Source organism: Akebia trifoliata, chromosome 4 (genome assembly GCF_017979445.1).
Source record: "Akebia trifoliata isolate Shusen 1 chromosome 4, ASM1797944v1, whole genome shotgun sequence".
Taxonomy (NCBI): Eukaryota; Viridiplantae; Streptophyta; class Magnoliopsida; order Ranunculales; family Lardizabalaceae; genus Akebia; species Akebia trifoliata.
Genome location: NC_141378.1, coordinates 31,945,502 through 31,962,674, shown reverse-complemented (window position 1 = coordinate 31,962,674; position 17,173 = coordinate 31,945,502). Strand labels below are relative to the sequence as shown.

General features: G+C 37.2%; 1 protein-coding gene across 1 annotated transcript in view; it reads right to left on the bottom strand.

The window, feature by feature from the left end:
* LOC147404732 (RAD3-like DNA-binding helicase protein) overlaps positions 1–17,173 on the bottom strand; it is a 40,597-nt gene that overhangs the window by 15,689 nt on the left and 7,735 nt on the right. Inside the window, exons 8-21 of the mRNA XM_086440799.1 lie at positions 11,750–11,811; positions 11,596–11,669; positions 11,446–11,516; positions 9,397–9,484; positions 9,247–9,319; positions 9,070–9,165; positions 7,498–7,606; positions 6,877–6,970; positions 6,702–6,785; positions 6,457–6,613; positions 6,089–6,285; positions 1,253–1,297; positions 615–643; positions 407–528 (exon numbers count right to left, since the gene is read on the bottom strand). Coding sequence (XP_086296925.1) covers positions 407–528; positions 615–643; positions 1,253–1,297; positions 6,089–6,285; positions 6,457–6,613; positions 6,702–6,785; positions 6,877–6,970; positions 7,498–7,606; positions 9,070–9,165; positions 9,247–9,319; positions 9,397–9,484; positions 11,446–11,516; positions 11,596–11,669; positions 11,750–11,811 — 1,301 coding nt within the window. The remainder of the gene's footprint in view (positions 1–406; positions 529–614; positions 644–1,252; positions 1,298–6,088; positions 6,286–6,456; positions 6,614–6,701; positions 6,786–6,876; positions 6,971–7,497; positions 7,607–9,069; positions 9,166–9,246; positions 9,320–9,396; positions 9,485–11,445; positions 11,517–11,595; positions 11,670–11,749; positions 11,812–17,173) is intronic.

The window sequence follows — 17,173 nt, the reverse complement described above, 5'->3', positions numbered from 1 at the left end:
TATTAATAGAGAGAAAATGTATTTTTTTAAATAATACAATAAATCTTTAGAGACTTGTAAATTTTTTAGGTGTCAGCCCCTCTTATATTTTATTATCAAATCTTGCTTGCTTAGCAAAAAAAATTCTTTGGACATGAATGATGTTCCAAGATCATTATCAGAAAAAAGAAATAATAAAGAAAAAGTAAAACCTTAGTAGGAAATAGAAGGCAAGATTCCTTCATGGAATAATGAATGAATATGTTGGAAATGAAAAAAAAACAAAAAAATTTATGTATGTGGAATCATATCGCCAAAAGAAAACCGATACAATTGCAAGGGTTCTCAGGTAATATCTCATTAAAGCCAAAATAGTGATTTAACACCCATAAAGAAACAAAATGCCCACTTAAAAGATTCAAAGTACCTGCTGCCTGATTCAAAGCACGAAATGCTTGGTGGCAATACCACTCATTCCCGCTTAGAAGATTTTTGGATGCTTTATACATGTCATTAAACTTCTTCTTCTGTGCCACTTGAATATCATGTCTGGTTTGAAGTTTAAATCCATCAGCAAACCAAATCTTGGACCAGTGGAAATGCACGTTGATAAAGAGTTTGCAACATATACTCACATGTTTGGAAATGGAATGCCGACAACTACCTAAGATAGTCAAGGAAAACTCCATACCAAATTATTAACTTGTACTAGATTCTATACAAAGCATGGTTTCAAAACTCGGTTTGACGTCTCGTCCATAGACGAGTCAACTCGTCTCGAACGAGATAATCCATTTAACTCGTCTATATCAATTGATTTACATATATTTAAATTAAAATAATTATAATTTTTTTAATAAAATAATATAGACTAAAAACTATTTAGTGATAAAATCAAATTTTATTTATATAATAAATATTTAAATTATAAAAAACAATTATTTTAATCAAATTCTACAAATTCCTAGTTGACTCAAACGAGTTTTTACTGACTCGTCCGAGATTTTCAAAATATCGTCTGAGACATCTCGTTTATCTCGCGAGATGATGTGAACGTTGAGACACTGTATATTCGTATCATTGTCGAATGAGACCGAGGCGACTCAGGTGAGTCACCTCAGTCTCAAACGAGATTTAAAACCATTATACAAAGGGATTATGTTAATAAGTTAGCAAAACCTAAATTATTATGCATACAATTGACTCCATATTCTAGATTCTATAGAAATGACACCCCATGATTAAATAACTTTAAAAATGGTACAAAGGATACAACCACTCGAGCATTGTCATCGGAAAAATCAATCCCCTCTGAAACCTGCAAAAATTAAATAGTAATGATTAAATATGTTCATCTAATGTCAGAGGTATTGTTGTTCAACCATCTCTATGTTACTTATTCAAGGATCAACAATAAATATTCAAAGTCTTAGTTATTAACTTTTGAAGCTTATTCATGTAAAAGCATGCAACCATAGTTAAAGAGATAAATAGGTTTCTGAAGAGGGAGGAGTCTCCTAGTCATTTTCATTTATGGTAATGATATGCCAATAGAACTGCTAATAGTCCTACCAACAACACTATTCCCCAATGCGTTCTAGCCAACTCAATAAAACCGTACATTTCCAAAGGGGGACATATGACATAAAATACCATCCGATTTGTTTTCTATCATTATTTACAAAGCCTAGAAGTGTAGAATTGTATTTTGATGGATTGACTCAAGATTTTCTATGAAATGATAAGGATGGAAATTATAAATTTCACGTAGTGACGTTGAAACCGATATGTTATCCAAAAAATGAAGGGGACTTGAAGGTGTTAGTTATATTTCATTTTTTGTGTTTTTCTAGAAAATGAGTATTCTTGTGGGCCTTTTTAGAACAACTTTTTTTATGGGGTGTGGGACCCCAATTTGGGAAAATCTTTATTGATTGTCCTCAATGTGATCTATTAATTCATGTTTATAGATTTGAGTATGTGACTACCACAAGTTTATAAACCTTTCATCCAACAATGCTACTTGAGTGAAAGGTAGAACGTTGAATCCTACGAAGTGATCGTCAAGATCCCTGCAACATCGACTCTTGAAATACTTGGGGCGGATCTCACCTTAAGGACAACGAGCAAAGTTCGTTTCTCAATATGAAATTTTAGCAAATAAGTCTCTCTCTCTCTCAAGTATTTTGATTGCAGAGTTTAAACTTTCAAATTCATGTTTGATTATTCATTGTATGATTAAAAAAATAATAAAACATAAAGGGAATCTTTAAAGGAACGTCTAATTAGATTTAAACTCAGTTGTTTTACTTTTAGTATAAATCTGATTTTCAATCTTATTACACCTCACATAAGGAAAATTATGCTCCATTGAGCAAAGGGCTTTGGAGGTTTGGGAAAATTATGAGAATTTGTAGTAAATAGTTATTACAGTAAATTATGGTTTAGAAATTTTGGATGGAAAAGTGGAAAGGTGAGAGCTTTTTATGATTACAGTACTTGGAGAGGCATACTCAAAATCCAATCCGAATCCCACAATAGAATAGATTTTAGGTTACAAGGAATAGGGTTAGGTTCTGAAAGGATCGGTGGTGTGGTGTATATCCCCTTCAACTATAATTTGCAAACCTATATCTATATCATCAAAAAAGAAACTACCAATTAAAGATTTCATAATTTGATTTGGGGTAGAATTTCATGGGATTTTAGTTTCAAGAACTAATTGAAAGGTTCAGACTATTGTTAATCTTATTGATCATATCTCTCTCATCACTATCACCTTTTAAGAATAAAGATCGACGGGTGTCAGGTAAAATCATTTTATAAATCCCTTCTTGGACTTCCCAATAGTCACTATTTGGGGCCCTGGCTTCCACCTAACGTAGAATTTTTGTTTAGGCGGGCTACCTTGGATAGGATTCTAACCATGGATCACATAAACGCCTGGGGTATTACTACAATTATTTTATTTTTTTTCTATTCAAAACAAGTGGTGAATTTGTTAACCAATTACTAACCCGTTGCAATTTTTAAGGAATGTCTGGGATTATTTTTTATGTTGGTTTCATACTTCTTACTACTTTCATAGTTTTATATTATCTTTATTCCAAAGTTGGCAGATCAAGACATTTTTGAATGAAGAAACGATTTTTGTGGAGCTTATCTCCTTTTGTAGTGTGTTGGTGTTCTCCCTCATTAGGATCCATGGAAATAGTCCATTAGAGGTGTGGGGCATTACTTTCCTTCTCTTCACGAATATCTAGGCAACAAATCAAGCGACATTTGAAAGGGGAGACAGTGGATGAGTTCTATTACCCCTTGTTCCTATCACAAGGATAATGGATCAAGGATCCAACCTCACAAGTGATGAGGTAGTTCTTGAGTTTTCCTTGCAAAGAGTCAAGGAAGAACTTTTATTCTAATTCCAATGGATTTAACTCCATTAACTTGCTGGAAGTAAAGTCAAAAAAACAGAAACAAAACTAAATCTTACCCAAAATAGAAGGATTAGAAAGAAGAAGATGAGATTCCAATAATTCAAAAAAATTGGTGCAAATTGAGCAGAGTTCTCCCTTACAAAAATTCTTCCTCCCTCTTTTTTTGTCTAATCTCCCCTATTTATAGACTCATAGAGGAATCGATCTACATGAGTTGGTTGCCGTACAGCGATCGGTCATCTAATTTAGTGATTTCTCTTTGAATTTTCTTCCATTTCTTCTCCGTTTTGCTGGTACACATCTCATTGACCGAAAATGTGTCTTACTCTAGACACAAACCTTGGTGAGCCAAAAGCATTGTACAAAATCAGGCATCAGAAAATAAACAATAGAATCTTTGAAGGGAAATAACAAACCTTACAAGAAGTGATTATTAATATCCTAAGTTTCTTGCTCTCTTGGTGTAAACTCTTTGTGTTCAAGGGCGTCTTCTTTGAAAATTTCATGTTTAGATACTCTTTAGTGTGAAAAGATAGAGACTAAGGGTCTGTTCTTTACAGAAGCCAAATTCAACTCCAGAAGTTGGCTTCTGGAAGAAGCAGAAGCCTAGAGCCTGAAAAGCCACATCCAATAGAAACTTGTTCATTACAGAAACATAGAAACCAGAAAAGCTTGTTTGTTTGACAACTTTTTATTGTTGGATTCTGGTAAAATGACCAAAATACCCTTAATGTTGATAATGCACCCAGAATGCACAACAAACAATATATATAATAAATCTATATTAAAAAATTATAAAAATAATTATTTTTAATTTAAATAAATGTATAAATTTTATAATTCTATCAAAAATTTTAAAGCAGTTTAGAACAATTTATTGTCTTTAAGAGAGGGAGCATCCAGAGCTATGTTATTAGTGGATCAGGTTTGGATCGGCTCAGGGGCGATGTAGAGTTGTAGATCGGGTTTGCCTAATCTAGTAGTGAGTCCACTAATAGGTTAAGCAACAACTAAAAATAATTCAGAAAATTAACTCTCCTATTAACAACCTAGAGTTGAACTCCAAATGAACTTTTCCCCCGAAGCAACACCACAACACTCAAAAGTCAAAATTACTGAAATATAGTGAGCAAATGAAACCAAAATCATTTACCATACGATCAAACAAACTCAAATAAATGTTCTCTCAAAATATGATCAAATCCCACACATTCATCCATATCCAACTCAATTCAATTTATCAAACATGATAAGATCATAATTGCACACATCCATCCATATATGCAAAACTAAACATACCCCAAATCATTTATGCAAAACTAAACAATCCCCAATAAGAATTCTCTCAAAATAAGATCAAAATCGCACACATCCATCCATATACACCTTAATTCAATTTATCAAACAGAAAAAACTCAAAATTTCAAAATTAGTGAAATATTGTAAGCAAATAAAGCCCAAATCACTTAACCCAAAAAAGAACTCTCTCAAAATAGGATCAAAATCCCACACATCCCACCATATCAAACTTGATACCTTAATTGGTCGGCTCAAATCAGGAGATCGTACACACGTGTGAAGCGTCGTTAATAGCGGAGAGCAAGAGAAGAGATCTACCGTTAATGGAGACTCACACATAGAAGAATTTGTTAATGGCAGAAGAGATGAGATCTGTTGTTAGATTTTAGGCTTTTTCATTTGGTTACTTGTGAGAGAAAGATGAGAGAGACAGGGGATTTAAGATGAGGGAAAGATGAGAGAGACGAGAAGGAGATGGAGATGAGAATCTCTGCAACTGTTGATCGTTTGGGCGAAGAGCTTGTAGAGATGGAGATGAGAAATTGATTTCGATTTTTTAGGTTAAGTTTTGGATGGAAATTCAATGAAAGATAGGGGGCATTTAGGTAATTTAATATGAACCGTTTTACGTTACTTGGCTCCGCGCTAAAGCCATATTGAGAAGCAGGCCTGGGCCTACTTCAATAAAAAGCCATTTTTGGGCTTCATTTAGAATTTGTGGGAGCTAAAAAAGCCCAAACGAACGCTGTACATCTAACTTTTTGGGCTTTTGAGCAAAAAAAGCCGGCTCCAAAAGCCCAAACAAACAGCCCCTAAATTCATGCTTGGTTTGTTTATGTGTAGTAGGTAGGTCTTCTCGACCTCCAATTTATTTTCCATTTTAATAAATTGTTGTCTATCATAAAAAAATAAAAAATCAATCAACCTAAACCCAAAACATAATCCCTGTATATCTCTCCCCATTCTACAATTGCACATGATATACTACTTCACGAAAGAACTGAATCCATCTAATGTGGAAAATGCTCTCAAGATAAATTCTCCACAATGAAATGTAGATGTCAAACCAAATAAGAGCACTTCGCACAATTTCGATGAGTACCCACAGCATGTATCATAAGGGTAAATTCAATCACCCCTTTCTCTACAAAGACTCCCTTCAACTAAAAACCTGACCCATCCCGTTTAGATGCATACGGAAAACCAAATGAAAGTAATATGCAAGCACCTAAATTTTAAGCAAATTGCTCCCTAAATCTTCCATACAGAAGCAAAATAGCCTAGCTGCTAACTCCTATTTTGTACAATTGAAAAGGCAAAGATAAGGAAAACATGGTAAAACGTGTCTCCAAAGTTTGAATAGCACTACACACCTTTCCTCGGCAAACTGCAAGGAAAGCAGCTCCTCCCTTAACAGAATATTGTGGAGTCTCCTTTGCATCGCATTGATTGAGGTCTCTTTTTTTACCCCTTTTGGTTTTCCAGGTAGGTGGTGGTCTACTACCTTGACGAATTGAATCATAGTAACCTTTCAAAACAGTTTCAAAATCATCTTGGTTTCCTCTTGGCTCTGCACAAACAGTAAACAATTTAGACGTCAATATCTTCAAGACCATGTGAATATGCCCAACATTAACTATTTGACAAGGGTTACAATAGTAACATGAGAAATTCCTTACAAGTTTGCTTGATATCATGCGCAAATAAAACTAGTAGTTCTAAAAGGCATAATTGAGCTTACCAATGAAAAGGGACTTCTGTGCATTGAATCGAGACCATTGACCTGTTTCACGCCAACGAGTGCATAGCTTTTCCATCAACTTATAGCTAGGGAAGAAAACTAGAGCCCCACCAGGCACGATCTTACAAATTTCCTCTAAAGAGGTGCCAAGTGAATCCTTCACAATCAATTTTCATTTATTATTTGCAAAACCCAGAGAAGAGCCCACTAATGAGTAAATTTTCAATGGAAATTTTCACATTTACCTGAAAAGCATACCCATCAGCTGTTTTGTAGCTTGCATTTAATGGATAATTCCCTGGACCAGTGGAAATTATGGCAGCCCAAACCTGAAATAAATGAAGGCTGATTACCAGAGCAATATAAAACTAGTTGCATTCAATAAACACCAAAGATCTTATACGTTACTGCAACTCACACCTGTGATTCCACATCTATTACATGCGGAGCTTCCATGCAAGTTTCAAACTGAACCCCAAGTTCAGATGAAAAAGAGCTCATTGGTGACAACGTCCTGAATTACCAAACATGAAAAATAAATACATAAATAAAAGAATACGAAAGAAGAGCACAACACTTCCATACAGCATGAGGCAACGGTAAATTAGCAACAACAAAAAATGAGAATTGGTTGTCTTAGTAAAGAAGAGCTGGGGCCTTCAGTAATAAAGACAGGTAGAGCTTCACTCAAAGTGATAAATAGCTTGAATTTTAAAATTCGGTTAGACAACTTTGTTACATAGAGAACCTCCAATGATAAACAAGGTATGGGCAATTTAGATTTCTGATATATTTGTGGTAACACTGTAACAGCATAAAAATGAAGACAGACGCAACCTGACATAATCTTTCAAGAGAAACTAACAACCAGTCAGCTGGAAAGAATTGTATACATCAATCCTAAAAATTTTAAGTGGAGATGTGCACGCTGAGAGTTATGTGGACATATTCAGTTTAAGCTGACTACATAACCTTTTTATCACAGTAATCGGGACTAGTGAGGAAAAGGTAGTTCAGTGGGCATTATGTCTTGGTTCTTACCCGGATGAAAGAATTACTGACATAGAAAGATCTGCAATTTCTCTAAAGACAACGGCGGGGTTCAAGCACCACAGACTCAAAGAATGTGTCCAGCCACCAGAAGTGTGTCCTGTACACAGCATGCTTAAAATATTCAAGGGTACAGCAATTTTGCAATAAAAATATTGTAGAAAAGCAAGTGCAAAAGTATCCATGTCTCTTTCAGCAAGGTACCAAGGACTAAATACATGTTAGAGGCACATTTATCAGAGCCAAGGTATTTCGATGCCTATTTCGGTCAACCTGGAAATAGAAACATTTTGTAGAAATATTTTGAGGAAATTAATACAATTATTGTGGAAACATTGAGACAATTTTCATTGAAACTGTAGGCAATGAAAAACAAACTCATTAAGTCATCAAACTCCAATAGTAACCATATGGAGGGTGAAAATGAAGATCAATGGTGATATACCACACATTAGAGCAAGCATTTGAGAGTTACAACAAAAAACATCTATATTTGACATGAGAATGAGAACAATAATGTCACATTAGCTATGCAAACTAATCTGTAAACACTTGCTTAAATGTAAAAACCTTTTTAAGTACTAAATAAAGCATTGTTATAGATATCTTTTTTATTTTAAAACTTTTAGATACATATGTATATGAATATGAATAAATTAATAATACGTCCAACTGATTAAAATATAGATGATTGAATATCTGAACTTATATGAACATGCTAACATCTGAAATGCAGGAACCTATTACTACCCATTGTTTTTTATCCCTAAGATACATGCTAACATCTGAAATGCAGGAACCTATTACTACCCATTGTTTTTTATCCCTAAGATTTTAGTCTGTCCAAAGGAAAAGTTTTTCCTCCAAAAAAACACATGCTCTGAAACATATCTGGTAACAATAGTTCAAGCAGAGAGAGGAGGGAACTCTCTTGCCATCCTATCTTTCTATCATGTGAAACACAAAGCTCTCACTCCTGATGACGTCAACAATGGTGGAAGCTACTGTCTCAACAAGTGCCAATGACGATAGGCTGTTGAGTGTCAAGAACTATCATCCGCAGGACAATATCATATTCTACCACTAAGCGAATGAAGCATTAGCAATCTAAAACAACTCTTGCAAACAATGTTAATAACATTAATGTAAAATGCTATAAAACATAGGAACCAGCAGAATTATGCTTAAAAGAATACAAAATATATCTGAAAATTTTTAGGATTGAAAACAGGCGTATATGCAAAACTCTGAGAATCAATCTCTTAACTATAGTAAGGTCTAACCATAGACCCAAGTAAACAAACAAAATAGCTTCAAGAATGCAATATTTCTAGTTTATGTTACTTTCACAAATGGATCAAAGAAACTGATGCCAAGAACTAAACACTTTACATCTTGTACAGACAAAAAGCCTATAGACTGCCTCATTAAGAGGTTCACAAATCAAAAGAACTATGTCTGCATATCCTCAAACACCTATAACATCACATGGAGAACGAGGAGTTCGGAGCTATAAAATATTAGTAGAGAAGAGGGGAAAAAAGGACATTTAGAGCCACTTACTAGAATCTCTTTTAACATATCTCCTTAAAACAAGTTGATAATCAAGTACATGGAGCCCATTTCCAGAGAAAAAATAACCAAATGAAGAGAACAACCCTGTGGGACATTGTCATGAAAGGTCACAACAGTAAAACTCTAAAAGTTAATAAATGAGTAGTCAATAAGATGTCTGAGTACCTTCCAGTGTTATCACTGACATGCCACTCAAATGAGCTGACCCTGACTCTGCATCTGATGCAACTTTGATTGCCTTCACCATCAAAGTCAATTAAGGTAAAGAAAACTGGTAAGAATTAAGCCATAAAACAACAATTGAGGACAAAGTACCTTTGTGGCACACTCTTGCAAGATTGGAAAGAACTGCTGAGAAATACCAGCTTCTTGAAGCTCTTTTAAAGCTTTGTCACCAGTCCAACTGGAACAAATAAAACCCAACAATACACATGTAAAGTATATAAAGTTAGGTCCTGTTTTTGAAGCTAAGACCCCAATGCAAACTTTTGATAACATCTGATGAGCTATTTACATTTTTATGGACTTACCTATTTCAAAGTAAATTTTCAAAAACCAGTAAGTATGAATGAAATAAATTTTAATATTAGAATTACTAACATTTAAAATGCATATATATGTAAGTACGTTTAGCTCCCATAATCCCATAACTTTGAAAAAATACACCTTTGAACTCGGGACGTAACTTGCATTAAAAAAAAAAAAACCCTATAATACTTAACAAAACATTCTGGATTGGAGAATTCCTTGAGCCTCAAATGTTTGTGAATCAGATGACTATGTGCATCACATGCACTAATTCCAATTATCATGATACAAATTTCACAAAATGGATGGACCATGCAGCAAGAAGTCATACAAGCATGGAGTCCTCATGTATGAACGTCCAGGGTTTGCCAATCCATTCATAGAAAATCAACATAAGCAAATGAAATAGCAGCCCACATAGCAACTAATTTCATAAGCCTCGTTGACCAACTGACACACAATGTCAGTTTCCCACATCTATGCCATCCCATGGCATACCCTATGCCAATGCGTTAATCAGAGATTTCTGTATGAAAATTTTGAATCAGAGTTTAAAGAAGGGGAAGGAGCCCTCAATCCGCGATAGAAGACCTTTGATAAACCATTCTAGTATCACCAAGAGCCAACCCATTGTCACACCATGTAATGCCCATGGCGGAAAGCAAGTTCCCCACCTTAAAAAGGATGTAAAACTTTTACCTCTTCACAGGAAAGAAACAGTTAAAGTTGAGACCAATCATACTGAACTCATTTTCTGGCCATACAACTCCAATTCATGAACCACTATTGTTGTTGACTCTACCTCAAATGAACAATCCAATTTTCCCATATAGGACTCCATGAACTTCAGTAATGCATATCCCTCCATGCAAATTATGTGGAGCCTACACCTTAATTTTCTTGTTCTGCTCATCAGTCCCAAACCAAGGTCATGGTCACAACTATGCTATCAAAAATGACCATTACATTAAAGCATTGAATGACTTGATTAAATGCTTTTGTTTAGTCCATCTCTAGTTTATTTTAAGCTAGGTTATTTCAATGGATTCTCAGTTAAACATAGACAATCACCTACTATAAACCACATTGAATCTTATGGACAACATAGATTTAGATTTTTTTCAAGAATTTTCACTAACTTTAAGTCAAACACAAGTCACCTTGAGATTTTGATTTTGAGTCATATGTCAAGGGAAATCTTGAAAAGTTGAATTTCAATACAAATCTTGAGAAATCAAGCATCATGAGATACCTTGAGAAGTTTAGAATTAAGTGAAGTCCTTCGAAGTCAAGCTCTATGAGAAATCAACAGATTGCATATACAATCTGATGGGACATTTCCATGTAATGATTTCTTACATTACATATTTAAATATAGACACTAGGTAATTGGTACTACATGTCGCACATATTTCATCTTTTTCGTAGGCTACTAGCCTATTGCACATATTTCTGTGCAACACTAAATGTCTCATGCATGTCAAGTTGTAAACTTCAATAAGAGAAGTTTGGAGAGAACCAAAGGAAGTTTGGCCCAATATTGGATAATTCCAAAGGTATTTATGCCTAATATAGGTTCCAGTGTACAAACCCTCTCTTGCCTAAAATCATTTTTTTATTCTTTAGGAGGGCTTGCCTAATACATTTGCACCTACAAGAAGCTCGTGTAGGGAAATATACCAGGAGAAAGTTGTGAAAAGGAATAGTTTGACGAATAAATATGTAACATACAAAGAGTGTCCTCTTATAATCTATAAAATATCTTCTCACCTTGATTTTTAATTATAAGGGAGCCTACTTTGTATCCAAACAGAGTTAGCCAAATTAAAAACTCACCTTGAAAAGTAGTGCTGAAACTCACGCTTTTCTAAGGTACTTTTCCTCTGGCTAATCCAACTTATGATTCCCTACACAATTTAAACATTCAATGTTGACCAAGCAACCATCTAGTAAAAGATCAGTTTAGTTACCAAATTGAATAAGTACCTGAGTCATATCATATAAAGGTTGGTAAATCATTGGATCAGCTAAGCCCAATTGCCCCAATTCTGTCTGCAATGCTTTCACAAGAACCAACAAGAATGAGCATCGTAGTAAATTGATGTGATAGAATATAAAAAACAACACATGTGTAACTTACCATATAAGACATCTTCTTCAACATCCACACTACCGGCATCACGTGCCATGTCCTCTATATTGCTGTCAAATAGTGAGGGCAAATCAGAAATAGGAATAACCAGATCTAATCCTTATTAGTTCTCAGGGTTTTGTGGAAATGGTAATTGATCTTCTAAATCTCGATTGCATTATAGATAAGGATTATAAGTGGTAAGGATGGCAATCAAGTTAGTTTGAGTTTCAAGGACACAAATAGTTTTCCATCGGTTTGCACTCTCATAGCCATATGGAAACAAATGATTTCACGGAATCGGTTAAACAATATAGTTCCACAACTTAAACAGAGGATCTTTAAGTTCCTTCAAATCATTTGTCAGGAGGACACATTTATGTCAAATATTTTTGACTTTCTTGTATGGTTCTTTCAAGCACTCTATATTATTTCTCATAGTGTTGGGATAAACTCGAAAGGATCAATTGAAAGAAAAATACCACAAAGCATTCAAGCAATTTTGTACACGTTTTTCTTTATTTCAGTTCAAATTAGAGAAAAGAAGTGATTAGTTTTATTAATTAGCCCTAATTAGGCTATATAAGTATTACACATTATGAGTAAAGGGAAAAGACTAAAAAGGACACAGACTAGATACAGACTTATTTAACACTCCCCCTCAAGTTGGTGCGTGGATATCAACAACGCCCAACTTGGACAAGACATCTTCAAATGAGGCTTTACTAACACCTTTAGTAAGAACATCAGCTAGTTGTTCAGATGTAGAAACAAAGGGAGTACAAATCTGTCCAGAAACAATCTTTTCTCTAATGAAATGACGATCAACTTCGATATGCTTCGTTCTGTCATGCTGAACCGGATTTGCAGCTATGTTAATAGCTGACTTATTATCGCAATATAATAAGAAAGGAACCGGCACAGGAAGACATAAATCAGCTAGTAAGATCCTGAGCCACAACAACTCACATACACCAAGTGCCATAGCTCTGTATTCTGACTCAGCACTAGATCGAGAAACCACATCCTGCTTCTTACTGCGCCAAGTTACTAAGTTACCACCAACTTTAGTACAATACCCAGAAGTAGACCTTCTATCAGTTACTGAACCAGCATAATCTGCATCTGTCCATGCCTCAACGCGAAGATGACCATGATTTTTGAATAAAATACCTCGACCAGGACATCCCTTGAGGTATCTAAGAATGCGATAAACAGCAGTAAGATGAGATGTTCTAGGCGAGTGCATAAACTGACTTACAACACTAACAGCATAGGCAATGTCAGGGCGAGTCATAGACAGGTAGATCAATTTTCCCACAAGACGTTGATATTGACCAATATCTGACAAACACTCCCCCTCAGAATCAGCCAACCTGTGATTCTGCTCAATAGGCGTATCAGCTGGACGAGATCCAAGCTGACCAGAGTCACGGAGTAGATCAAGGACATACTTACGCTGAGAAAGAAATATACCGGACTGGGACCGCGCAACCTCAATACCCAGAAAATAGCGAAGATGGCCAAGGTCCTTAATCTCAAATTGACGTCCTAAGTAAGTTTTGACCTCGATAAGGCCATCGTCATCATCTCCAGTAATGACAATATCATCCACATACACAATCAGAGCAACAGTTTTACCGTGGGAGTGCCGCAAGAACAAGGTGTGATCAGCAGAACTCTGATGAAATCCAAACTGATGCATGGCCTTAGTGAAGTGCTCAGACCAGGCACGAGGAGACTGCTTCAAACCATAAAGAAACCGGCGAAGACGACAAACATAGGTAGGAGAAGCAGAAGTAAGAAAACCAGGAGGTTAAACCATATAGACTTCTTCCTGAAGATCACCATTGAGAAAAGCATTCTTGACATCTAACTGAAAGAAAGGCCATCCTCTGATAGCAGCAACAGAAAGGAGAACGCGAATGGTGATCATCTTGGCAACCGGAGTAAAAGTATCCTGATAATCAATCCCATAAGTCTGAGCATAACCCTTGGCTACTAGACGGGCCTTATAACGAGCAATGGAACCATCCGGATTATGCTTAAGCGTGAATACCCAACGACATCCCACAGCTTTCCTTCCAGGCGGAAGAGGAACAAGTTCCCAAGTTTGACTCTTTTCAAGAGCAGTCAACTCATCAATCATAGCTGCTCGCCACTCAGGATGGGCAATAGCATCTGCAACAGTAGTAGGAAGAGAAACAGCGGAAACAGAAGCAAGAAAACTCCGATAGGAGGGTGAGAGTGCAGAATCAGATATATAATTAGAAATGGGGTAAGTACAAGTGCGCTTACCCTTACGAGTGGCAATAGGACGATCATCACAGGGAACAGACGGAGGCGGAGCTGGAGGCGAGGAGGCAAGCGGGTCGGACATAGGAGCGATGGTAGTATCACGTGGACGTCGAGAGTAAACCTGCAAGGGAGGAGGGGACGAACTAACAGGGGGTGAAGAAGGAGAAACAGGCATGGGAAGGGGCAAGAAAGAAGGAAAGGGATCATCAGGTAAATCTAAAGGAAACCATTCAGATTGAATGCCAACGGACCCACTATAGTAAGGAGTATGCTCAAAAAAGGAAACATCTCGAGAAATGAAACGTCGTCGAGAAGGAGGATGGTAACAACGGTATCCTTTCTGGGTAGAGGAATAACCTAGAAAGATACATTTGATGGCCTTAGGGTCAAGTTTAGTACGATTTCGGTCAAGATTTTGAACAAAACAGACACACCCAAAAACACGCGGAGGAAGTGAAAACATGGGACGATCTGGAGAAAGCTTAGAGAGGGGTGCGACAAACTGTAGAACACTGGAGGGGGTCCGATTAATAAGGTAAACAGCAGTAAGAACTGCATCGGCCCAATAGGATTGGGGCACATTCATGCCAATAGAAATGGCACGGGCTAACTCTAGAATATGACGATTTTTTCTTTCTGATCGACCATTCTGCTGAGGGGTCTTAACATTAGACATTTGATGCTCAATGCCAGACTCTAGACAAAGTTTCAAGACCTCACTATAGGTGTACTCAGTACCATGATCAGAACGGAAGGTCTTGATGGTACGACCAAATTGGGTATGAACCATAGCAAGAAATTGCTTGAAGATCCCATAAACCTCACTCTTGTGTTTCATAAGATAAACCCAAGTTGTACGACTGTGGTCATCAATAAACAAGACAAAATAACGAAAACCAAGAGTGGATGTGACGGGGGAAGGTCCCCACACATCAGAATGAATTAAGTCAAACATAGCAAGTGTAGTAGTATGCATACTAATAGGATAAGAAGAACGCACATGTTTAGCTAATTGACAAGTTTCACAAGAAAAATCAAGCAAAATGTTATTATTAAATAAATTAGGGAACATATGTTTCAAATATCCAAAGGAAATATGGCCTAAGCGTAAATGCCAACGCATTACAAGAGCCTTATTAGACTGACTACTACTACTACTAAGCTGAAGAGCAGAATGGGTGCTAGGTGAATTGGGAACGTCCAAGAAATACAATCCATTCACTTCATGTCCAGTGCCAATCGTCCTCTTCGACTCCAGATCCTGAAAGACACAATGAGAGGAATAAAAGGTTATACTGCAGTTCAAAGTTTTTGTAAGACTACTAACAGAGACAATGTTAGTAGTAAGTTGAGGAACATGTAGTGTGTTAATTAAGGATAAAGAGGATGTAACAGGTACAAGACCTTTACCAGCTATGGAGGACAAAGAACCATCAGCAAGGCGAACCTTGCGATGACCAGAGCAAACACTATAGGTGTTAAATAAAGAGGACGTACCGGTCATGTTATCGGAGGCACCAGAATCGATGATCCATGGTGAGGAAGTGGTGGAAACACTGTGTGCAGATGCAAAGGTACCTGAGTGAGCGAAGGTAGAAACCGGCTGAGATGAAGTCTCTATCTGATTGAAGAATTTCCTGAACTTGTCAAGTTCGGCTTGGGATAGAGATACCGAATCCGAGGAGGAAGTAGGAGCTGAAGGAGGTGCTAAGTCAAGTGTCTGCTGAGAAACTACATGAGCTGAAGAGCGTTGAGACTGTTGACGATTCTGATTAGGACGACCATGAAGTGCATAGCAGCGAGCTTTCACATGACCCAATTTCCCACAATGATCACACTTATGTCGCTGACGGGTAGGCAGAGACCCGCTGGGGGGTAGTAGAGAAGGTAGGCGAGCAAGCATAGCGGAGTGATCTCCTGAAGAAAGAGGTAGGACAGCTGCGCGACGGCTCTCATCAGCCAAGACATAGGAATACGCAGTTTGTAGGGATGGAAAAGGATCCATTCCTAATAAATGAACTCTCGCATACTCAAACTCATCTCGGAGACCAGCCAGAAACTGAAAAACCCGATTCCTATCCAAAATTGACGCATACAATGTCTCATCAAGAGGGTCCTTCCAGGCATAGGACGAGGAATAGAAGGTCAACTCCTCCCACCGAGCACGTAACTGTGATATATAGGTGGTAACGGAAGAATCACCTTGTGAAAGACAAGAAATCTCACGCTCTAAGTTAAAGATCCGAACGTTATTTTGACGTTGCGAGTAAATGCTCTTAGCAGAATCCCATATCTGTTTTGCTGTAGAGGAGAACATAAAACCAGCTGCAATGTGTGGTTGCATAGATGTAACCAGCCACGATCGGACCATTGAATCATTAGCAAACCAATGAGAGTAGGACGTATCGGTCGGTGCAGGTTGTTTGTCAGCTCCCGTGAGATAGCCGATTTTTCCTTTGCCACCAATGAACATTTCAACCGATCGTGCCCAAAGAAGATAGTTAGGGCCATTTAATTTCACGGTGGTAATCTGAATTCCTGGAAAGTCGGTTGAATGAGAAGGAAAACCACTTGAGTCATTACTATTACCAGTGACCGAGGAAGATGACATCTCAGAGGCCATTTTTAAAACTACGTATTTTTGGTTCGAAGGGAGTTCAAAGAGGACAAGGAAAAGCTCTTAACAGCACTCTTGCTGTCTTAACAGCACTCTTGCTGTAAGTACAGGCTCCAAACAGTCTCGATGCTAATTGTGACCCTCGAACCAGGTCCAAATAACAACCTGTGCTGATCGCAGGTTTCAGACAAGGCTCCAAAACGAAGAACCAGCCCTCTGTTATGGTCGCAAGGCGTCAAACTGCTCTCTGCAGTGATCGCAAGTCCAAAAAACAGAGATCGCAGATCTAAAACAGAGTGTTACTATGGTCGCTGGATGTCAAACTGCCCTCTGCAGTGATCGCAAGTCCAAAACGTGAATAAACTATAGTCGCAGGCAGCAGAACAGCAACCTGCTATGTCGCAGAAGCCAAAGCAGCCTCTTACGATGTTCAAAAAACAAAAAACAGATCACCTGCTGTGATCGCACTCCTCATACAGCACCTACGAAGCCACAGCAGCCTCTTACGATGTTCAAAA